This window comes from Pelmatolapia mariae, linkage group LG5 (assembly GCF_036321145.2).
Source record: "Pelmatolapia mariae isolate MD_Pm_ZW linkage group LG5, Pm_UMD_F_2, whole genome shotgun sequence".
NCBI classification, from domain to species: domain Eukaryota; kingdom Metazoa; phylum Chordata; class Actinopteri; order Cichliformes; family Cichlidae; genus Pelmatolapia; species Pelmatolapia mariae.
This window is the reverse complement of record NC_086231.1, coordinates 7,634,410-7,659,112: the sequence shown is the minus strand read 5'-3', so window position 1 is coordinate 7,659,112 and position 24,703 is coordinate 7,634,410. Positions and strand designations below refer to the sequence as shown.

At 39.1% G+C, this 24,703-nt stretch overlaps 1 protein-coding gene across 3 annotated transcripts in view; it reads right to left on the bottom strand.

The window, feature by feature from the left end:
* Positions 1-354: 354 nt before the first annotated feature.
* The window catches only part of slc12a5a (solute carrier family 12 member 5a), a 175,575-nt gene continuing 151,226 nt past the window's right edge, over positions 355-24,703 (bottom strand). For 2 of the 3 annotated variants that reach the window (XM_063473491.1, XM_063473494.1), the window contains exons 9-26: positions 24,026-24,193; positions 23,653-23,751; positions 21,185-21,242; positions 20,927-21,101; positions 19,921-20,039; positions 19,511-19,609; positions 19,291-19,410; positions 16,768-16,872; positions 16,254-16,422; positions 15,590-15,785; positions 15,217-15,386; positions 14,887-15,018; positions 13,569-13,676; positions 8,256-8,381; positions 7,122-7,354; positions 6,864-6,878; positions 6,502-6,635; positions 355-3,985 (exon numbers count right to left, since the gene is read on the bottom strand). In XM_063473491.1, coding sequence (XP_063329561.1) covers positions 3,894-3,985; positions 6,502-6,635; positions 6,864-6,878; positions 7,122-7,354; positions 8,256-8,381; positions 13,569-13,676; positions 14,887-15,018; positions 15,217-15,386; positions 15,590-15,785; positions 16,254-16,422; positions 16,768-16,872; positions 19,291-19,410; positions 19,511-19,609; positions 19,921-20,039; positions 20,927-21,101; positions 21,185-21,242; positions 23,653-23,751; positions 24,026-24,193 — 2,318 coding nt within the window. In that variant the 3' untranslated portion in view covers positions 355-3,893. The remainder of the gene's footprint in view (positions 3,986-6,501; positions 6,636-6,863; positions 6,879-7,121; positions 7,355-8,255; positions 8,382-13,568; positions 13,677-14,886; positions 15,019-15,216; positions 15,387-15,589; positions 15,786-16,253; positions 16,423-16,767; positions 16,873-19,290; positions 19,411-19,510; positions 19,610-19,920; positions 20,040-20,926; positions 21,102-21,184; positions 21,243-23,652; positions 23,752-24,025; positions 24,194-24,703) is intronic. The other variant, XM_063473492.1, reaches the window with a different exon arrangement.

The window sequence follows — 24,703 nt, the reverse complement described above, 5'->3', positions numbered from 1 at the left end:
TAGAAATTTAACAGTTACTATTATTCTTTTAAAGAAGTTTGGCAAGGAAAAAAAGGAAAGAAAAAAGTGATGCATGCTAAAAATGTCCAAAAAAACGCTCAAATGATAAGATGTAACAAAATTAATAATATGAACTGTTGCAGCTGGGAACCGCAGCGAGATGATGGGATTTCATGATATTTATTTATTCTTTTTAGTCTGAGCTGTCAGACCGCCAGAGCTGGCTGTAAATACACTCTTGTGCCACCAGGGATCACTGTGGGACAGAGTCTGTACAGAGCGGGCTGGCTCTTTTGCCATCCGACCCCTCTATCACAGAGTGCCCCTCAGTGTAAAGTGCTGTGCTGCCTCTGCCACATTTTGGTTGAACACTTTAGGTTTTTCTGGTCCAAAAGACCTGGTGACAAACACTCTAAAAATGTAAGAGACTGCTGACATCTCCAGTTATTTATATAAACTGAAATTGTGACAAAATGGGAAAAAAATACCAATATGAGAACAATATTGCACATAATCTTACAAAACTCTAAGACTTTGCCCACAGTGATAGAACAGTGTACAACAAAAGACAACACTAGCAGATTACAGTGTCCTTGATTTGTGATATTCATATTTACAAAAATGTGAAATGACTATTCCCAAGGCTCGTCTATTTGCAAACTCAAAATCTTCTATCACATTACATAAGACTACTTGAGCGAGATTGAAATATAACGATTAACAATATAGTGAACTCATACTTTTTCCTATTATGTTTTTGTTTTTTGTTTGAGTTTTTTGCAAAAAAACTTATTTTCAATGTTAAACCATGCTGCCGACTATGCGGCAACACTCCTGAGTTCTCAAAATCGGAAACTCATTGAGAACGTTTGACACCTTTCTCCACCACTCTGACTCTGCACCTTAAAACATGTAAGTCATCACGATATAAAATCACTAAAACAAATATTGCCACATGGTACCATGCAAACAGCAATTATAAAACATTTATAATTCCATAAATAAATTTATTTCCAATAAACTTCTCCAATAAACATCAGATATCTTTTCTTTTGAATAAATTTAAAAGGCTCAGTTGATGCAGGCAATGTTGTAGAGACAATCCCAAAATAACCATGTTCTTCAAAAACAGGTGTGAGTGTCAAACAACCCCCTCCCCCCTTTTTTGTGACAAGCATAATAAATAAATTCTTCATCACTTGGCACAGAGAAATATTTGAAACTAGGAGTGGGCTACTTGTCTTCAGGTGTCACAGGTAGGTGCGTTTAAAAGTCTCAAAACAAATATTCATGTTTTAATGTTTTGGCAATTCCACTCGGTTTCTTTAAAAAGCGCTAAACAGAAAACGTGTTCCCCGAAAACTGGTTCGCTTTACTCAGGGGATTAAAGATAGTAATTTCGAGAGCACGTTTTAGAAAAGACAATAAAGGGTGACGGTTTTGCCCTCAGTTATAATATTGCATCAAGGTATTCAGTATAGTTTTCTAATAAAACAGAAAGCTAACCCTGTCGAGAGATCACGGGCCAAATGTGTACAGGTACAGCCGTGTCTTGTTAGATAACCACCGCTACCACCGCTGATATGTATGTCTATACCCTTTTTACTATATCTTTAACTTTTATCTCATCTCTATTTACAGTACAAATAAATCTATAGATACTAGCAGCATTCACAACATATGGTCCGACATTCAAGCAACACTAAAAACATTTAATACTGTTTGTAAATAGTTCTAGAAACTAATTTGTTTTGCTTCCCTATATCGTATATACTGTATATATATATTTTTATATATATATATATGTTTATTTATATTTACTGTATATTTCTACTAGAAGTGCAAATGACCAAAAACAGTTTCTTTAAGAAAAGAAACAGGAGCAATCAAAGTAAAGTGACAGCTGTCCTTGGTCAGAGTGAGATGATTTTGGATTTTATAAGACTTACGAAATCTACATATACAAAATATATGTGTAAAAAAATAAATAACGTGATCACGTGAGTCCAGATTTCAACCATTGCACATTCCTTCAAAAATGCACTCTTCTTCAAACGTAAATATGATTTGTTCACAACCAATCAAATAGGATAGAAAATCTCACTGGAGAGTAGTCTACTGCATAGAGTTCATTCTTGTGGACAAAGTGAGTAGCTACAGAAGCCATTGTCCTCTCTATTTATTTAGGCTAGACCCTATAAACAAATAACCAATAGATGTTCAAAAACTCAACTCGGCGAGAGCAGATATCGACAACAGCTGGACGTTTTATGGAGGGCTGAACATGTATTCTTTAATTATCTATAGGGTGACATTCCAACTACAGTGTCATCACCATGCTAGTTTCCCGTAGACGCCTCCTTTTATCTTTTTTTTTTAATGACACTTTGTTCTCTCTAACTTGAATTGTCAGAATTTTGTTTACCACTTCTCTGAAAAAACTTCGATATGGCACATTTAATGTATTGAAGTTTGGCAAAACAGTGGCAGAGCTATGAATGCCAAGATGATATACAGCTATTTCATCAATATGTGTAAATTCAGTCTATAAACGTAAATACGTATTTGTTCTCTACATGAAAAAATAACATTTAGTATTTTTTTTTCTTAATGAACTTGATGAAATCATCAAAATTTCACTCGTCGCACAGTGGTGGACAGTGCAGGTGCAGTGCTTTGTCGAGGTTACAATGACGCTTATCATAGTGAAAGGAGCCTATGCCATTCAATAAATAAATCCAATAAATAAATAAATAAATAACCCTTTTTTTAAAGCAGCTGTTTTGAGCTGTCTCCGTTTTTCCTTTCCATTATAATCTTTTTAGTATGTCACAAAAATACTACACTCATACTGAACAACGCGTCAGAGCTTGTACATTATTTACAGTGATCCACACGAGAGGTCGAGGGGTGCTGGCGCTGATAATCTCCTCAGAGGGGGCTTTGTCATGTCTCCCCACTCCGCTGTCACACCAGGCTTCTGCTATTCACAGTTTTATTGTGGGTCAATCTCAACAAACTAAGCTAGCCTTGTATTTTTTGGCACTAACAGTGGCCACAGGGATGAACAGCCACTAAGAAATGAGCTGAAAGGAGTGTAGGTGATGGAATCAACAGAACAAGTGGAGCATCAATTTAAAGATAATACTGCAAGTCTGATCCACATGCCATTTCACTTTTTTCAAATGCCATTGTGAATTACTCATACATACATCCTCCAGCAGGTGACACTGACTGTGGGTAGAAGTGTCTTTTGCCTTGAACGGTTATTCACATCGTAGACAGCAGGCTGGAACGCTGTGGGGAACCACGAGGGAACCGAATAGACAATCCTACATTGATCTCATTTCAGCTGGCTCTCGATCTCTCCGTGGAGAAGCCGTGTCTATGCCACATTTGTGTTTGAACAGGGGAAAAAAATAAATAAAATCTACCTAGATTAAAACAAAGAGACACATACATGCATGTGTGCTCACACCTCAGCTAACAACCCATGCAGACCCCATCACCACCTCCTCCTGACCGAGTCACTGCGACTCAGTGTGAGTTTCTGTAGCAGACTGCAATCTTGCAAAGCAAAAAACATCTTCAAGAACAAATGTTGATAGCATCTAATTCAGTCTAGAGCCTATACTATTTATAGCAGGTTTTTTTGCCTGGAGTGAGAGTAGCTTAGTGTTTAATACTGCTTGTTGGTTTGCTGGGGTTTGAGCTGGCGGAGAGGTGCTGAAGCTGAGCTGGGTTATTTGGTTGGGTGTGAGAGGACTATGTCATAGAAATAAACTGTAAGAATGATATAATAATGGTGCAGCATTGATGAGAGGGTTTGGGTACAGGTGACACAGGAGCAGGGCTGAGAGAGGGGTGATAATGAGGGGAGGGGGTTTGCTCTTTCAGGAGTAGATAGTGATGACCTCGCGACCACCTCCACGGACTAGGAGGACTCGGTTCAGGCCCTCAGTGAGGACCTCAAGAAACTCCATATCTGGGAGAGAACGATTAAGGAAACAGCTCATACACTCACTTCACAATGTTCCCCTTTTGCTCTGTGATGCTCACTTTACACTCAATGACCTATAATGAGAAAATGAAACCTCGAAAACCTGAAACCAGGTTTTTCGGAGGTACAGTTTTACAGGCCTCGGGCATCTACACTTGGAACGTTTATCACTTTCTTCCTGGCATTTTTTTAGGTTCTGACGGACTAAATGGAAAGCATCTGTAAGCAGCTGTCTGTCTGTTTTGTGAAGAGAAGTCACAGATTTGTTCTGCAGCCACTAAAGCACCGTACTCGTGTTATATCATGGTTTGCTCCATATATTCATTGAGATGGGCTTTGAAAAAAACTGTCCAAAGGATGACTGTCGTCTTGCTTCTAAAAAGATTTTGGTGCTATTCAAAGAGTTCGCTTTTTGACTTGTCAGAGGAGCTTTTTCCTAATGCTGTCAGAGGGCTTTAAATGCAGTTTGACAAACTTCAAGTAGGTTGTCAGACTGGCTTCTGTCTAGCTGCTCGAACCCAAAAGGTCCAAATGATGAAGTGCTCATGACATTGTGGTCTTTCTGGCAGGTTCTTCCATCTGTAGAAAGGACTTCTGAAGCTCTGTTAGAGTGACTGCTGGGCTTTTTGTTATCTCCTGGACCCTTTGTGTCTGGTACTAAGCTTGGCTGAATGATCAGATCTAGGTGGAATGATTTCTGGCTTCTTCCATTTTCCTATTTTTGAATTTACAGTGCTACTGAAAATACCCAAAGCTTTTATACCCATTTCCTGAATTTTATGACAAAGGTCTACGAGCAGTTTCCTTGGACTTCATGGCTTAAATTGTTGTACACAAAGCAAGGACACTGCCAGAAAAATATTTCATAATTAGGTTCATATACTGTAAAAAACAAAACAAAAACAAAAACATAAAACTAGAATAAAACATAAAACTAAAGCCTGAAAAAAATTGTTTAAAAGTTCTCTGATTTCTGCAATAATGGTTTGTGCTTTGAAATCCTAATTAGATCTTTAGAGACCCATTAAACAGAATGTTTCTGATAACAAATTATTACTGTTCCTGAAATCAAGACAATTAACTTACTGACCCAAACCCTCTGTTGATTGCTTTAACACAAAATTCAAATCTTTCACAAAGTTAAACAGAGGCTGGAGGCCCAAACTCAATATGATTGTGTGTGGATCGATAAAAAAAGTTTAACACAATCAGAATTTTATTTCAGAAGCTTTTTATAAATTTATATTTAAACATTTGAAGACTTAATTATAATTTGAAACTAAACCTTTAAAGATGTATAAAACACTGTCTTACACATCCATGACACAGTATTCTTATACACTCACTGGCCACTTTATTACTTACACCTTACTAGTAGGTAGGAACCCCTTTTTGCCTTCAGAGCTGCCTTAATTCTTTGTGCATAGATTCAACAAGGCTCCTGGAGACATTTCTCAGAGAGCTGTACTGACATGATAGCATCACACAGTTGTTCGACCACATACTAAATGTTCTTTATTGGATTGATATCTGGTAACTCTGGAGGCCATCTGGGTACAGAGAACTCACTGACATGTTCGAGAACCCAGTTTGGGATATTTGAACTTTGTGACATGGTGTGTTATCCAGCTTGAAGATGAGTGCACTTTGGTCATAAAGGGACACACATGGTGAGCAACAATACTGACATTTAAGTGGTGTTCATTTGATACTAAGAGGCCAAAAGTGTACCAGGAAAATATCCTCCACACCATTAAACCACCATCCCCAGCCTGAAGTGGCCAAATTGTGGCCCTATCAGCTGAATGCCGCATGCAGCACATATCCAGACTCATCAGACCAGCCAACATTTTACAATCTTCTGTTGTCCAATTTCAGTGAGCCTAGCCTCAGTTTTCTGTTCTTAGCTAACAGCAGTGGCATCTGGTGTGGTCTTCTGCCCATCTAACCATTCTCTTCTGACCTCTGACGTCAACAAGGTATTTTGGCCCAGAGATGTTTTCTGTTTTCCAGGCCATTGTCTGTAAACCCTAAAGATGGAAAGTCCCAGAAGATCGGCAGTGTCTGAAATACTCAGACTAGCCTATTTGGCAATAGACCAGCAATAGACCAGCCTAATTGGCACCAACAACCATGCTACATTTAAAATCACTTAAATCACTTTTCATCCCCATTGTTCAGTATGAACATTAGCAGGCTGTCTTGACCATGTCTACATGGCTTAATGAAGTGAGCTGCTGCCTTGTGACTGGCTGATTATATATTTGCATTAACAAGCAGCTAAACAAGTGTACATAACAAAGTAACTGGTGAATGTATATAAGCTCATATGCAAACTCATATATATGTTATATATTCTAATCTCTTTCTCACCAGTTAGCCGACATCCAAATGCAAGTAACTCCAAACTGTCAAAGCTGATTAGTTGTGTTTGGAAACACCTCTGTCACCCATATATTAGACACCCCGTTCAGTAAACCTACTGTTTGGGTAAAGGATACAGTTTTCATCACCTGTCCGGTTCCTGGGTGGCCCTGGCATGTTGAGGAGGACTAGCTTGGCCTCTGAAGACTTTTTAACAATGACCTCATTCAGCCGGAGAGCTGTATGCATACGTCGCACATTGGACTGGTTCCTGAGAATAGACAAAGTCACAGAGAGCAAGTCAAAACATATCCATGCTGATTAACATCCAGACATTTTATTTTAAAGCGTATGACACAGAATTTTGTGATGCCAAGTGGAGACATGGGTGATATACGCTCAGTCACACATTTTTTTTAATGATTGTTATCTGCTCACGTGGTTGAGTTGATAAAACATGATTGGACTGAATGACGTTTATTGAGACTTCAGTACTTACAGGTTCTCCCACTCACTGCAGCATGGCAAAAGGAGAAATACACCATTATCAGTGCTAAACTGTTCATGTCTTTAGTGAAGTTCATTTCTCCCGCAAGCAAGCCTAAATCTTATATTAGCAGCCATTTCTGGTGTTACAATAATTCGAAGAAAGCAAACAACACAATTAAGAGACTCAAGGCTCTGTTTTTCTTAGTAACCAGAGGGTAGTTCAGTTTTATAACAGCCAAAGGTTCCCTAAGCATTGGAAAATACTCACGGCTTCATATTGAAGATGTCTTTGATACCCTCTGGTGTTGCTGCTCCAGGCGGCTTGGCTGGCTCGCCGTCACACTTCTCAGTCCAGGTCATCTGGACCTGTTGCCCTGGGCTCTGAGCCCCCTCTCCAGGGGTCAGCGGAGTGGCTGGGGTTGCAGGGCTGGCCGGGGTGGTATTGTCATGGATGAGCTGAACCTGGGCAGGGGGGGACACAGGGGAAGAGGCCGACTTTGACTATGAGACGAGAGGATAAGTGGACGGATGTGGATTTACATGTACATTACATGGAAGGTTGAAAGAGTCACAATTGAGGTGGAAATGTAGGAATGCAGGTAAAGTCACAGAGAGCCACAGTGTTTGAGAGAGGGAGAGGAAGGAGAAGTGTGATTAGGGAGCCTTATGCTGCTTTATTTATATTAAAGGCTATTAAATTATGCAAATGTTCTTCAAAGGAAAATACTATGAGATGCTATAAGATCAGTTCAACGGAAAACTGAAAATACCAGAAAGGGAATCCATCTTTTTTGCTGCAGTCAAATGATTCTAGCCTTTGATTAATATTTGGAAAATGAAACAAAATACTTACTTGCTCTCTTGCAAAGGGCTAGATAAAATGCTTGATACCTTTATCACTCACATATTTTTATGATAAACATGACCCTACCACTAGCAGCGGTTAGCTTTGCATGACAAATGACTCTGGCTCTGTTTTAAAGTAAACATTTTAATCTGCACAGCGTCTTATTTCTGTATGTTGTTTTTTGTACAGTTAAAAAAATCTGTCAAGATTATGCTCGGAAGACTGAGCTGGATATGTTTTCAAGTATTTATGCTAAGCTAAAGGTTGCTTCCAGTTTTATATACAAGCACTATAAAGGTATTATTCAAAATCTCAAACTGGCCCTTTAAGACATGGACAGTTGAATGCTTCAATGCTGCTGTTCTTTGATTACCTTTAGTCTGCATTTCACTGTTTTGATGTTATCCAATTTTGAGTCATTGATAAATATTTTAATTTAAATAATAAAAATCTTAACACACCAGGGTGCTTTTAAAAAAAAAAAAATTCTGTGACCATACAAACAAACGTTATACTCCAAACTGAGATCAGAGCTGCTGGAGAAGTTGATCCTACCTCTTCCTCGGGCTTCTCCTCCTTGCTGCCAGCAGGTGGTTCTTCAGTCACACTCAGTTGGGTGGTTACAGCAGCCGGGTTCTTACGCCGGATAGACCCACGGGATGAATCAGTGATGCTCTGGATCTGTGAAGACACAAATGAAGGGGCAACATGAAAAAAGTGATTTGAGCTTCTTTTTTCAATTTTGTATATATGTAGTGTTTTACCACATTATTTTAAAAAAGCACATCAGGAACCTAAAAATCTGAAATCTGCTGAAATCCTGGCAATAATAATTTATTAAAAACTAAAGAAAAGTGAAGATACAGTTGTGGTCAGACCTTTATTATCCATGATAACTTGGGCCTTTTAATAATTGTTTTGAACTGCTCTTTTTCCACGCTGGAATGATTGTACAGTCTTTAATTTGTCTGCATACAGTTTAATTTATTTAATATTTTCTTGAATCCACACAAGGTCAAAAGGGTACATACATGCTCAAACATATACATGCACTCATTTAAATATTTAGTAATGAAAGCTGAAGATTATACAGTGCCAGGGCTTTGTCAAGTTTTTAGCGATCATGATTGACGTTGCCGGCATAAAAAGGATTTCTTTGACACCCGTGGAATTGCCCAATACTCAGAACAATGGGAAAGTCCAAGGATTTCAGTTAAGATGTAAGAAGGAAACTGCACATTTGCACAAGTTAGGAAGGTGTCTTGGAACCATTTCTAAACAACTTCAGCTGCTAAGATCATGAGTTCAAACAATTGCACATAAGAACAAGTTATTTATTTATTTATCACCACTTTGCAAAGGTCTGCAAGAAGATCCACATCGTCACTCTCGCTTAAGAAGAAATTGGGTAGGATGATCAGGAACAACCTATGGACCACCAAAACTCAAGCCTACCATGAACTGGAAACTGTTGGAACACCAGTGAAATGAATTTTGCATTGTCATGGAGTAAGAGAGTACTGACCGAGGATTATTAAATATTAGGTCTCTCTCCTCCAAGTCTCTGTTAGTACATGACTTAATAATTGACCAACAAATCGATTTACTCTGCCTTACAGAAACCTGGTTGCAGCAGGATGATTATGTTAGTTTAAATGAATCAACACCCCCGAGTCATTCTAACTACCAGAAACCTCGAAGCACAGGCCGAGGGGGCGGTGTGGCAGCAATTTTTCACACCAGTCTATTAATTAACGAAAGACCAAGACAGACTTTTAATTCATTTGAAAGCCTGATGCTTAGCCTTGTCCAACCCAGCTGTAAAACTCAGAAACCAGTCTTACTTGTTATCATCTATCGTCCACCTGGGCCTTACACAGAGTTTCTCTCTGATTTCTCAGACTTTTTATCTGATTTAGTGCTCAACTCAGATAAAATAATTATTGTGGGTGATTTTAACATCCATGTAGATGCTAAAAATGACAGCCTCAAAATTGCATTTAATCTGTTATTAGACTCAATTGGCTTCTCTCAAAATGTAAAAGAACCCACCCACCACTTTAATCACACTCTAGATCTTGTTTTAACATATGGCATAGAAACTGAACATTTAACAGTGTTTCCTGAAAACCCTCTGCTGTCTGATCATTTCCTGATAACATTTACATTTACAATAATTGATTACACAGCAGTGGAGAGTAGACTTTATCAAACTAGATGTCTTTCTGATAGTGCTGTAACTAAGTTTAAGAATATAATCCACCCACTGTTATCATCTTCAATGCCCTGTACCAACATAGAGCAGGGCAGCTATCTGAACGCTACTCCAACAGAGGTCGATTATCTTGTTAATAATTTTACCTCCTCACTACGTACGACTCTGGATACTGTAGCTCCAGTGAAAACTAAGGTCTCAAATCAGAAGTACCTGACTCCGTGGTATAATTCTCAAACACGTAGCCTAAAGCAGATAACTCGTAAGCTGGAGAGGAAATGGCGTGTCACAAATTTAGAGGATCATCATTTAGCCTGGAGAAATAGTTTGCTGCTTTATAAGAAAGCCCTCCGCAAAGCCAGAACATCTTACTATTCGTCACTGATTGAAGAAAATAAGAACAACCCCAGGTTTCTCTTCAGCACTGTAGCCAGGCTGACAAAAAGTCAGAGCTCTACTGAGCCAACAATCCCTTTAACGTTAACTAGTAATGACTTCATGAACTTCTTCAGAAATAAAATTTTTATCATTAGAGAAAAAATTACCAATAATCATCCCACAGATGTAATATCGTCTACAGCTACTTTTAGTACCATTGATGTTAAGTTAGACTCTTTTTCTCCAATCGATCTTTCTGAGTTAACTTCAATAATTACTTCCTCCAAACCATCAACGTGTCTTTTAGACCCCATTCCTACAAAACTGCTCAAAGAAGTCCTGCCATTAATTAATTCTTCAATCTTAAATATGATCAATCTATCTCTAATAATTGGCTATGTACCACAGGCCTTCAAGGTGGCTGTAGTTAAACCCTTACTTAAAAAGCAATCTCTAGACCCAGCTGTCTTAGCTAATTATAGGCCAATCTCCAACCTTCCTTTCATATCAAAAATCCTTGAAAGAGTAGTTGTCAAACAGCTAACAGATCATCTGCAGAGGAATGGCTTATTTGAAGAGTTTCAGTCAGGTTTCAGAGCTCATCACAGCACAGAAACAGCTTTAGTGAAGGTTACAAATGATCTTCTTATGGCCTCTGACAGTGGACTCATCTCTGTGCTTGTCCTGCTAGACCTCAGTGCAGCGTTTGATACTGTCGACCATAATATCCTATTAGAGCGATTAGAACATGCTGTAGGTATTACAGGTACTGCACTGCAGTGGTTTGTATCATATCTATCTAATAGACTCCAATTTGTTCAAGTAAATGGAGAGTCTTCTTCACATGCTGAGGTTAATTATGGAGTTCCACAGGGTTCGGTGCTAGGACCAATTCTATTTACATTATACATGCTTCCCCTAGGTAGCATCATTAGAAGACATAGCATAAATTTTCACTGCTATGCAGATGATACGCAGCTCTATCTATCCATGAAGCCAGGTAACACACACCAATTAGTTAAACTGCAGGAATGTCTTAAAGACATAAAGACCTGGATGGCCGCTAACTTCCTGCTTCTTAATTCAGATAAAACTGAGGTTATTGTACTCGGCCCTGAAAATCTTAGAAATATGGTATCTAAGCAGATCCTTACTCTGGATGGCATTACCTTGGCCTCCAGTAATGCTGTGAGGAACCTTGGAGTCATTTTTGACCAGGACATGTCCTTCAAGGCACATATTAAACAAATATGTAAGACTGCTTTCTTCCATTTGCGCAACATCTCTAAAATTAGAAATATCCTGTCTCAGAGTGACGCTGAAAAACTAGTTCATGCCTTCATTACTTCCAGGCTGGACTACTGTAACTCATTATTATCAGGATGTCCTAAAAACTCCCTGAAAAGTCTTCAGTTAATCCAAAATGCTGCAGCAAGAGTACTGACAGGGACTAGAAAGAGAGAGCATATTTCTCCTGTTTTGGCTTCCCTTCATTGGCTTCCTGTTAAATCCAGAATTGAATTCAAAATCCTGCTCCTCACATACAAGGTCTTAAATAATCAGGCCCCATCTTATCTTAATGACCTTGTAGTACCATATCACCCTATTAGAGCACTTCGCTCTCGCTCTGCAGGCTTACTTGTTGTTCCTAGAGTATTTAAAAGTAGAATGGGAGGGAGAGCCTTCAGTTTTCAGGCCCCTCTTCTGTGGAACCAGCTTCCAGTTTGGATTCAGGAGACAGACACTATCTCTACTTTCAAGGTTAGGCTTAAAACTTTCCTTTTTGCTAAAGCATATAGTTAGGGCTGGACCAGGTGACCCTGAATCCTCCCTTAGTTATGCTGCAATAGACGTAGGCTGCCGGGGATTCCCATGATGCATTGAGTTTTTCCTTTCCAGTCACTTTCTCACTCACTATGTGTTAATAGACCTCTCTGCATCGAATCATATCTGTTATTAATCTCTGTCTCTCTTCCACAGCATGTCTTTCATCCTGTTTTCCTTCTTTCACCCCAACCGGTCGCAGCAGATGGCCGCCCCTCCCTGAGCCTGGTTCTGCCGGAGGTTTCTTCCTGTTAAAAGGGAGTTTTTCCTTCCCACTGTCGCCAAAGTGCTTGCTCATAGGGGGTCATATGATATGATTGTTGGGTTTTTCTCTGTATTTATTATTGTGCTATCTACTGTACAATATAAAGCGCCTTGAGGCGACTTTTGTTGTGATTTGGCGCTATATAAATAAAATTGAATTGAATTGAATTGAATTGAAAGAAGCCCCTGCTCCAAAATCGACACTTTCAAGCTCAACTGAAATTTGTGCTGCCCTCGTGGACAAGCCAATTGTTTTCTGTAGAAAGGTTTTATGGTCACGTGAGACAAAGACTGAGGTATCTGGCCACAACATCAAGAGATGCTGCATGGCATCTCTTGACATTGGCAGATTGAGGAGTAAAGGTGAGGCTTTCAAATCTGAGAACACTGTACCAGCTGTCAAGCATGGTGGTGGTAGCATCATGCTCTAGGGTTGTTTTACTGTTAGTTGTATTTTATATATAGTACAAAAAGGACAGTAATGAAAAAGGAGAATTCCCTCTAAATTTTTCAACTTCACCTAACATCAACAGCTAGATGGATGAAACTGGGACAGAATTGTGCATTCCAACAAGACAATTATCCCAAACACCCAAAATGGTTTTGGAATGAATAACACAGGGTACCTCAACCCTACTGAAACTGTATGGCCTAAAAGTCCATGCCATGAAACCAACCAGTCTAAATGAACTCTACTAATTCTGCCTACAAGAGTGGTCACATATCCTGCCAAAATTATGCCACAATTTGCTAAATTACATTTAGCCAAACGCCATTTAGCCATTTATGCCCATGATGAGTGTATGTACACTTGTGTGCACAAATATAATTGCACGGCACATATTACATTTATGGATCAGGGACAATTCAAGTTCAACAAAGGCATTAATGAAACACAGAGATCAATATTTTTCATTCACAATATCAACCTAAGCACCATCATGCTGTCAAACAGCAAAGTTTCTGCTGCGGCTGTGGTCTGATAGAAAGGATAAATATGGTGTCCTACTGCTCAAATTTAACCATAGATATGCTTTTGTCCAGAGGGGCTGGTGTGTCATGTTAAGTCAAGTCAAGACCAATCACACCAAGCCATGCCAAGTCGGCCTGTCAAGTCACGTCAGGTTTATGAGTGCATCTTTGAGCGTGTTTCAAAACAAAACTTGGGCATAAACAAACTTCCTTACCTCTCTCTCACGTTCATTCTTTGTCAGATTGATCTGTTTAAGCATCTGCGAGCGTTGTTCCATCACCAGGGTCTTCTCGTAAGTGTAGGCTGAGATGTCACTGTCATGCTAAGAAAAAGTAACGTGTGGGTTTATTATGCATATTTTTCTTACTACAGCAATCCAAATCCACTATATTTCTCCTGTGTAAACCTGTCCCCATCTCTTCTGACTCATCTTTTGACATTCAGACAGAATGCAATCACCGCTTACTTCTTTTTTCTTAGATAGGAGAAAATTCACCTGTGAAGGGTTAAGGCTGAAGTATACTAGAACAGAACTAGTTTAAGCAAGATGCTGACAATTTTAGACAGCCTTTTCTTGAAGACATTTGTGGTATGGACCCATTGTTGTACACACAAAAAGTGACAAATTTGACTCAGGGAAGAATGAAAAAAAAGCTTGTGTGAGAAAATTACACTGCTGCCTAGTTTCTCCCCACTGCACACATGGTTAGTCACTTCATATAGTGCACATGAATGCCTAATTGCAGGTTTTGCTTAGAAAATGCTGAAGAAAACCACAGGCTCTCTCTTCTGCCATGAAACATTAAAAGTATTATACACTAAATTACAAGTGATAAAATTCTTATTCCTTAATTAAGGGCTTTGGAAAGCCAGACCAACACTCAGCTTTACAGTGTGCTGCTTTTCTAGTAAAAACAACATAGGGAAGGAGACTTTAGACAATATCCGATCACCTGATATTCATATTTCATGCTGTCCTTTGTGCCATTTACTGGGCTTCTGTAGTGCAACGATCTCAGCAGTCATGCACTACCTTTGCCTACCTTTGTGTAGTCTAAAGCAATCAAGCTTTGAGCATTGCTGAACATTTTAATGATGTTGCCACCTGAAAGGTACTGAAATTAAAGTACACAATATGAACAAAAGTAATCTCTGCAATTGTTTTCAGTGCCATTGCCACAGGTGTATAAAATCAGGCACCCAGCCATGCAGTCTACAAACATTTGTGTTTTGTTCCAAAGAGCTTAGTGAATTCGAGTGTTATAATGTAACAGGATGCCAGTGTTGCAACAAGCCATTTTTTTGCAATCCTTGTAGGTATTCCACAATCACCTGCAAGTGGTGTTAATGCAAAGTGGAAGCATTTAAGAATCACCGCGACTTAGCCACAAAATTAAACCATGTAAGGTTACAGAACAGGGTCGCTGAGTGCTCAGTAATTCTGTTCATATTGCGTTTGTATAGAAAGTATATATCTTTATAAGTGTGGCTACACCTTTAAAGAAAGCCAATCTTGCTTTGAGAAAACTCACCATTTCTACAACTTCTACCATGGCATCGATACGGAGGTGATAGAGGAATGTGGTCAGGTCCTTTTTCATCTGGATGCTGTTGTCGTCCATCTGGGCCACAGTGAAGATGCGCATCTTGCACTTCCTCCAAACCTGTAGAGCAACAACAAAATATGAGGCATCTCCTCACTCTTCTCGTACGTCTGTATGGACAATAAAAAAAAAATTCATTAAGCGTTCATATCATCTGTAAGAAATTTGGTTCTGATAGTGTGAATCCAGGTTCTACATTGCCTTTACATGTTTGTGAGTGCACGTGGATTTCTTTAAGTAGTAACTATTGCAGGGTACCTTGTGCTGGCGGAGCAGGAAGGGCAGCAGCATCAGCATGCCTCCATCATGGACGATCCACCAGACGTCAATGTGACCCTCGGTGAAGCGTTCGCCGTTGGATGGGAAGGCTGAGATGTTCTTTGGGACGAGCAGAGCCAAGTTAGCGACGGTAGTTTCTCTGACCAGCTCTGCAGAACAGACAGACATGGAAAGATTACGATGTGTTGGTTACACTGCGACTGCATTTTTAAATTGTTCAGGATTTTGTTTTGAATGTTTTTTGATAAACCTAAATGGCTATGGCTGATATCAATCAGTGATGATTTTATTTTATATATGAGCCCTTGTTTTTGGCAGCATTTTTGTTCTTTTTTCCTTCCTAGTAACCAACCAATGAAGTTCCTCCAGTGCTGATGCTCGTCTCCTTGCTTCCAGTTGCGTGGCCATGAGACCAAGACAGCATTGTGTTTCAGGCCTCCCAGCCCACTGGCCTGGAGCAGATGTGATGTAGCATCACGCAGGTTAGAGGACACAGTCACCTGACAGAAGCCCTTTACCTTCTCTGTCTCCATCAGCTTACGCAGTGCCTAGACAGGCAAGAGGCAAGGCGGAGAAAAGAGCTGTTACCACAACAAGCACAGCTTACTATGAAGGTGGCAACGGTCAGACTTGATGTTTCATTTGATTTAAAAATATATATTTGCAATAATATTTTGGGGTTTATGGGTTCTTCCATAGTCATATTTTACATTTTCAAATACTTAATTAGCTATATAGAAGAAACAAATATACACTGAAAGCTATATGTAAGTGTTTAACATGATTTTTGATAGATGTGCAGAACATTCTGCAGGGAAAATATAATTAAGAGACTGCAATCAACTTGTGGTGACACAATATTGTATAGTTCTGTTTACAGTAGCTTCTGTAATTGGATTTAGTATTTTAGCGACAATAGTGCAGATTTTGGTGATTTTGGTCTGTTGCTGTTGCAATGCATTGTGCTGAAAAGTTCCAGTGATTGAAGAGGTACAGGCTGTCATTTACAACATTACCTGCTCTGCACGCTGCGCCTGTTCATAGTTGTCCAAGAACGTGCCCCCTAGAGCTGTCCCAACAATGGTTAGACCTTTGCCTGCCTTCAGCTGGTTGGTCAGCGAAAGCAGACGAGGCTGCTCCACATTTTGCTCTGCATCTGTACTGACCAGCACCAGCAGCTGAGGCCTGAAGAGAAGGGAGATCAGAGAGGAGAGGAAGTGATAAAACGGAGTAGAAAAAAGTAGAAGAGAAATGAAAAGAAGAACAGGAAGAGCTGTGAAAAGACAAATAAAGCCACGGGGAAAGGAAAGGCTGAGATGGCCAAGTAAAAGTCCTTGTTTGGAAGGAGAGAAAGAGAAAAAAATAGCAAGAAAGGTTGATGTTAATATGAATTTACAAATACTTGATTCTCCGACAGCTGTGACAAGAAGGGTCCTATTACGTGAATAAATGAGAACACGCACAGACATGTGGTTAATTTCTATGGTAATTAGAGTCATGGTAGAGCAACACAGCATATGTGTGTCATACCTCCAGTTTTTGGTGTGTGGGGGACCTTCCTCCAACCGCATGAGAGCGTAACGTGCAGCACTTAGAGACAGACCCCGTATTCCATCGCCCCATTCTTTCTCCGCACTGTGACACAGGCAAGTGCCAATCAATATTTGTCAGTCAAAACATGAACAACAGTTTTTGCAGCTTCACTGTGAATTTAAGAAGTGACAGTGATACAGACAGCCCACCGAAACAAATCCCCTTTTAGATGACAGTTTGACATAATGCAACATGATCACTCATCACAAGGAACCACAGCATTTAAATACTCAGTGTGTATAGGTCTTTACTAATACACTAGAAACATGGTTGATTAGTTACGGTCTTTCAGTCACAGATATGATCAAATTTCCTTCACTTTTCCAACTAAGGCTAAAGTAACAACAGAACAGCACACCTGCTCTGCTTTAAAAAAGCACTACATGCTAAGAGATCTGCCAAGAAAGAAACAGTAATACGACAGGAAAGTTAGAAAAACATTGTTAGTGGAAATAAAACCTAAAAAACATCAGTTTCCATTTAAATTACAGACAAAAATGACAACTTTGAAAGAAAGACCATTTTCACTAAGTATGAAAAAACTTTTGAAAAAACAAACAAAACAGAAACCACCTTATATAATATGCTGTCTAAAATACACTACCAGTCAAAAGTTTGGACACGCCTTCTCATTTAATGGTTTTTCTTTATTTTCATGACTATTTACATTGTAGATTCTCACTTAAGAAATCAAAACTATGAATGAACACATATGGAATTATATAATTAACAAAAAAGTGTGAAAAGACTCAAAACATGTTTTATATTGTAGATTCTTCAAATAGCCACCCTTTGCTTTGCACACTCTTGGCATTCTTTCAATGAGCTTCATGAGGTCGTCACCTGAAATGGTTTTCCAACCATCTTGAAGGACTTCCCAGAGATGCCCAGCACTTGCTGGCCCTTTTGCCTTCACTCTGTGGTCCATCTCATCCCAAACCATCTTGATTGGGTTTAGGTCAGGTGACTGTGGAGGCCAGGCCATCTGGCGCAGCACTCCATCACTCTCCTTTTTGGTCAAATAGCCCTTACACAGCCTGGAGGTGTGTTTGGGGTCATTGTCCTGTTGAAAAATAAATGATGCTCCAACTAAATGCAAACTGGTTTGGATGGCCACAGGATGCTGTGGTAGGCATGCTGACTGAGTGTGCCTTCAATTTTGAATAAATCCCCAACAGTGTCACCAGCAAAGCACCCCTACATCATCACACCTCCTCCATGCTTCGCAGTGGGAACCATGCATGTAGAGACCATCTGTTCACCTTTTCTGGGTCACACAAAGACACGGCAAGTGGAACCAAAGATCTCAAATTTGGACTCATCAGATGAAAGCAAAGATTTTCACTGATCTAATGTCCATTCCTTGTGTTTCTTGGCTCAAACAAATCTCTTTTGCTTGTTGCTTTTCCTTAGTAATAGCGTTTTCTTAGCAGTTATTGAACAGGTGATGTAGAGATGTGTCTGCTGCTGGAACTGTGTCGCATTTATATGAACTCTAATGAATTTAGAGAGATGAATTTATCCTCAGCAGCAGAGGTGACTCTTGGTCTTCCTCTCCCGGGGCGGTCATCATTTGAGCCAGTTTCACCGTAGAGTTTGACAGTTTTTGTGATTGCACTTGGGGACACATTCAAAGTTTTTGTAATTTTCTGGACTGACTGATTTTCAGCTCTTAAAGTCATGATGGACTGTTGTTTCTCTTTACTTAGTTGATTGGTTCTTGCCATAATATGAATTCTAACAATTGTCAAATAGGGCTGTCAGCTGTGTACCAACCTGACTTCTGCACAACACAACTGATGGTCCCAACCCCATTAAGAAGGCAAAAAATTCCACATATGAACCCTGACAAGGCACATCTGTGAAGTGAAAACCATTTCAGGTGACTACATCATGAAGCTCATTGAGAGAAGGCCAAGGGTTTGCAGCGCTGCCAACAAAGCAAAGGGTGGCTACTTTGAGGAATCTAAAATAAGAGACATAAGACATTTTTTTCTTTGCTACATAATCCCATATATCTTGCTTCATACATTTGATGCCTTCAGTATGTATCTACAATGTAGAAAATAGTAAAACCATTAAATGAGTAGGTGTGCCCAAACGTTTGACTGGTAGTGTACACAGAGAAAGTATTTAGTTTAGCCTTTGTCAATTTGACAAGCTGCAGAAAGAGGTGGTTTGTTACATATGATTACTAACTGAACTCAAATTTTGCAAAAAAAAATAAATTTGAAGAGGTTTATAGCACAACTTTACCTAGAGTATAAAGTCTGAGGAAGATCACATATAGAATAAAAAACAACTCTGGACTGACTGATTTTCAGCTCTTAAACTCAACCAATAAAACAAAAATGTTAAGATTTGCTAATTAGACACCTACCTCTGTACTCAAACTCACTCAGGAAACTAACTGAAAATAAAGTAAACTGAAAAAAACACCTGATACAGAAAAACACTCACCCTGCAAACTCGATATACTTGTAGATGGAACCGGCAATTACCATAGCGACAATGGCGTAGTACCAGGAACAGAGGAACATAAGAGTAAGACACAGGCTCATCCCCAGGAAGGAAAGAGTCCTATAGAGTGGAATGCAGAGGCAGACAGACACATGCAATATAAACTGTTTGTGAATCTTGAAATTCAGCTGTTCCTTCCCTTTGTTGTTGGTGAACTGACCAGTGGTAGAACTTGAACCGTGGTCTCCAGTTTGGTGTCCTCAGCAGTGTCTGGAGGGCACATGCCAGATTCACAAACATGTAGCACATCAGGAAGAACCTGCAGGAAACACATATGAACAGGATATAACAAACCTCTTCTTACTTACTCTAACAATATAAGAAAGAGCTCACTCGTTGAAATCCAGAAGGGCTGTTATGTTAACATCTATGACATTCACTTGTATTTATGACTGCATTACCAAAGCAGAAAAGTGGTCTGTCCCTCTGAGACCATAAAATTTGGTATTTGCATTGTTTAAGAAATAGCAGGGGACCAGCTGCTCTGAAATCCCCCACGGTTTTATTCCCCTTAATCTATTTATTTTTTCAAATGGCAAGAAATTAAAGGATTTTTTTCCCAAGTCTTACATGGAGAGGATGGGAGCGACTGCATCCAGGGAGGCAATGAGGATCCCACTCTCGCAGATACAAGCCGTCAGCAGGAGGGACCATGTGGGTTCTCCGTTGGCCTTCCCGTGGCCAAAGATCTGCAGTGTCGGCACAGAAAACATGTTAACACCACTTCTATTTTAGGAGTATGTCTGCATAAACTGCTTCCTCTACCTTCTTAATTCTAGTCAAGTCATTACATGTACATGTTGACTGTATGTAATAAATACAAAACAGATTCTATGAAAGTAGAGGATGTAATAGTGGTGATGACACCTATGCATTTATGCTTTGAAGCCTCACAGTTAGCATCTTGGCCTTCTTGCTTTTTTCTCTTTTGAGGAGAAGAACATATTAGGTTCTCTATTTGGATTTAATATTGAAACGATTTTATTGGTACTAATGTCATTATTGATTCAGTTTACTCTGATTACTTTCCTTACTGATTCATTATCCATTTTCTATGTGAAAATTGGTGTATAATACAATTGTTTTACTGCACGGCTCTGAATATAACATTGATAAAATAAGTTAACTGTTGAGACTTTGATTAAAATAGATTTAATACTTTTTGTGATGGTTCTTCTCATCTCAAATCAATTCTCCATTTCCATCCCCAAGAATGCACACTCATAAATTAGCAAACTATCACTCACTAATGTGTCCAAAGAGACTTCGATTTATTATATTTTGTGCTGTAAATAAGATAATAATTTACAAAATGAACATGATTGTGTAGTGAAGATGAACTGAAACTAATAACTGAATACATAAAATCATTAGGATATTGTTTTCTGAGCTAAATCAAGTAAGAAGCAGAGTAATTTTCTCATACTTCTATACAATTTCTTTTTTTTTTTTTTTGACCCAGGGGAGTCACCACCTGTTGGCCGTTATGAAGAATGCACTTTAAAGCCCCTTGCCCATTGGTTTCACTATGTCCACTTCTTCTATAAAGTCTGCTGTAAGAAGAAAACAGACTGACCCGAAGAGCGGGCACAATGCCATCCTTGGCAATGGCCTGCATGAGACGAGGCGCTCCTGTCAGGCTCTGGAGGCCTGCTCCACAGGTGGAGAAGAAAGAGCCAATCACAATCACCCATGGTGATGGCCAAGCCAACGTGCCAATCACTAAGTTCCCATGGACGCCCTCTCCGAACCTAAACACGATTAACCAAGTGGTCAGTCTCAGACTTATTTTTGTATTTAGGGATGATTTTTATCCAATCAAGGATAGACTTACTTGTCCCTGAGGACCACACCCTCAATGCAGGCACCAAACAGAACCACACTGGACATGTCTGAGCAAATATGGTTCAAGAAAGTAAAGTCATTTCATAACGATATAAATAAATGGTAAATATTCAACACATTTAAGGGAGCCTTGGTTTAGTGATTATAAGAATTATAAACCTTTCCATCTGAAGATGCACTTAATTATCTGATAAACCAATTAAGTACATTTGCTGAGGAAAGACGTCAATCGTTTTTGTGTAGTAAATCTCTGAGATAAACTGCATATTACATTGCATGTAATATGTCTTAGTTTCATTAACTGGTAAGTGCATAGGCAACTCAATGATGTGATTAGAGATCCTAAATAGATCCTAATCAGATCAGCCATTCTATTATAGCTGCTTCAGACTACACAGTATAGGCTGCCTTATATGTTAAAGCACATAAATGGCAGACATGTGCTCAAGAATTTTGTACAAAGAGAAAAAAACTTAAAGCATTCATTGAAATATTAACAAGGTTTCACATGACAAAATAGCTCAAACTCTAATACCAAATTATAATACCAATATTATTCAGAAGCCAGCTGCCATGATTTAAACAAAGATAGGAAATGTGTTCTCATGAATGGTAGATTCATATTTTGGACTACTTGAGGTATGGTATCACAGAAGTTATGGCCTTTTCAAATTTAAAATGCTGACCTTTAATTATGAGGCTTCATGCAGGCCAGTGAGTGTGTTTGTGCAGACACGTTAGTTACATCTAAAATTTGTAAACTTGACCTTTTCTTACAGTGTCCTTTATGAACTGATCCGTTTTAAATATCACTACAAATTCATTATCCCAAGTTTGATCACAACAAGGCCGGACATAAAATATAGGTACAGTGAGGAAATAATTATTCAGTCCCCTGCTGAATTTGAGAGGGTCCTCATTTACAAAGAAATGATAATTCTCTAATTTTATGGTAGTTTCATTTTAATGGAGAGAAACCTTAAAATGATATTGAAAAAAACAATCATTACATATTTGTGTGTCAGTGAGTTTAAGTATATGTTTAAGTATTGTACATGTGGCACACAGATTACAATCAATCACTAAATAATTGTAACTTGCAACACCATTTCACAGAGTCTTACGTTCCAGCCTCTCCACTACCATGGGTATGAGCTAAGAGTATTCAAAGGATGTCAGAGACAAGACTGGACCTGCACAAGGCGGGAATTGGCTTCAAGACTACCAACAAGAAGCCTGGTGAGAAGGTAATAGTTGTGATTATTCATGTAAGATTTTGCCTCGTGGGGTTAGGATGATCATGTGAAAGATGGTGGATCAGCCCAAAACTACACAGGAAGAACTTGTTAATGATCTGAAGGCGATTGGGACCAGTGTCACCAAGAACGACATTGGTAACACACAATGCTGTAATGGACTAAAGTCTTGCTGTCTCCCTGTTTAAGATGACACATTTATGGGACCATCTGATGTTTTCCAGTGAACCTGGTCAGAAGAAATCAAAATCAAGCTCTTTGGGATCAACTTGATCCTTCATGTTTGGTGCAAGAGAAATGCTGAATAGGACCCAAAGTAAACCATTTCACCAGTCAACATGAAGGTGGAAGCATAATGCTATGAGGCACTGTTTTTGCTGATGGTACAGGATGACTTGACTGGATTGTGGGGCCAATGGGCAGTAAAATGTTGGACAAGAAGCTCTTTTCTTCAGCCACAACACTAAAGATGGGTTGTGGATGGGTCATCTACCATGATAATGACCCAAAACATACTGCCAAGGCAACAAAGAAGTGGTTAAAGAAGAAGCACATTAAGGTCACTGAATGACCTAGTGCAGGCGTCTGCAACTTTCAACATTAGAAGAGCCATTTTAGCTCCTCCTACCAGACAATGGGAGAAAAAGAGCAGCACAACTGGAAGATGGGCGGATGATGGCTGTAATTGGGAGAGAATCAATTAATAAACTAGTATATGTGTTAATAGGGTTAACCCTAATCCTAGCCCATGGCTCGTGAACCACATTTTGCAGCTAAAGAGCCACATATGAGTCACGAACCATAGGTTACTGACCTGTGGTCTAGCTAGTCTCCAGAACTCACTCCTATACAGAATCTTTGGAGGGAGCTGAAGCTTCGAGTTAATAAGTAACAGCCAAGACAATGGCAAATCCCTCCTCAGGTGTACAAACTGGGTGACCAGCTACATCAAACTGACAATGGTTTCTCTGCCAAGTGCTAAGTCATACTTTGTTCGGGGGTAAAGATACGTTTTCACTTAATGATATTCAAATGAAGTCAGAATTTTATGTATCGTTTTTTCTTCTGCAGTTTTGGTTGATATTCTATCTTTCTCCGTTAAAGGGAAGCTACCATAAACACTCCATTTCTTTATAAGTGAGAAAACGTATAAATTCAAGGGGATCAAGCAATTATTTTCCCCACTGTATATGCAGGATACAGACAGTGGAGGTGGTGGTGATGGCTGCAATTGTTCCAATGGGGATTGACTTCTGTGCATCGCGCAGGTCTCCAGAACGGTTGGATCCAGCCATGATCCCTGGAGATACAGTGAAGTGACAGTTGTTACCAAGATCAGAGATTTGTGCACATACTGTAGAAACACGTGTGCTACAAGTAATTTCAGATAAACTCACTCAAGCTGAATAAATATAAATGTCTGACATTGAGAACAACACCAGGGATGCCATTTCTCAGATGGTTAACAAAAGAATCACTCAGCACCACACTGATAAGTAAACAAATTAATAAATGTGTCAATGATGAACAACAATAAGAAAAAACTAAGTGGACAGAACAGTTTATGCTTTCACCTGTCACAGACGGGAAGTAAATGCCAACCAGCAATGTGAAAAAGCTGGTGATGTCGGCTAACACGTAGCGGTTAGCGTTGGTTACAGGCTCGTCCTGGTCTTCCACTGACTCCATCTTATCCCTGGCAATGAGGTCCCCTTTCTCATAGTAGTTTCCAAACAGGTTATCTGGATAGAGAGGACTTACAGTTAAAAGATTCATGCAGACAGAACCTGAAAATAGGTGCACAACATGTTTTTAATCATTCCATGTTAGCCAAATATTCAATTGGTGATTGAACTCCATGACTAATTAACAAATTTACATTATTCTTCAGCCATTCAAAATTGAGTTAGTCACTATTTACAATTTCTAATTAGTTTTGAATTTTTGTATTTGTATTTATTGAAATCAGTAAAAAAGAAAATGGGAGCTAAAATATGATATGTTTTATCTCTAAATAATATAAATAATAAAGTCAAAAAATTAAAGTGACTTTTAAATGTGACTCCTTAACTCAGAGTTTACTGTTACACCAGGGTAAAACAAGGCTTGCCTAGCTGTGGGCTTTCTTAGGGTTTCAGGAAGCCCAAGGCTAAGAAATTAGTTTGCTCTACTTTGTCTTTGTAAAGCTAAATCACCATTTTTAACATTTATCAAAAAGATCTGAAAGCAAATATCTAGAAAAATGAATCAAC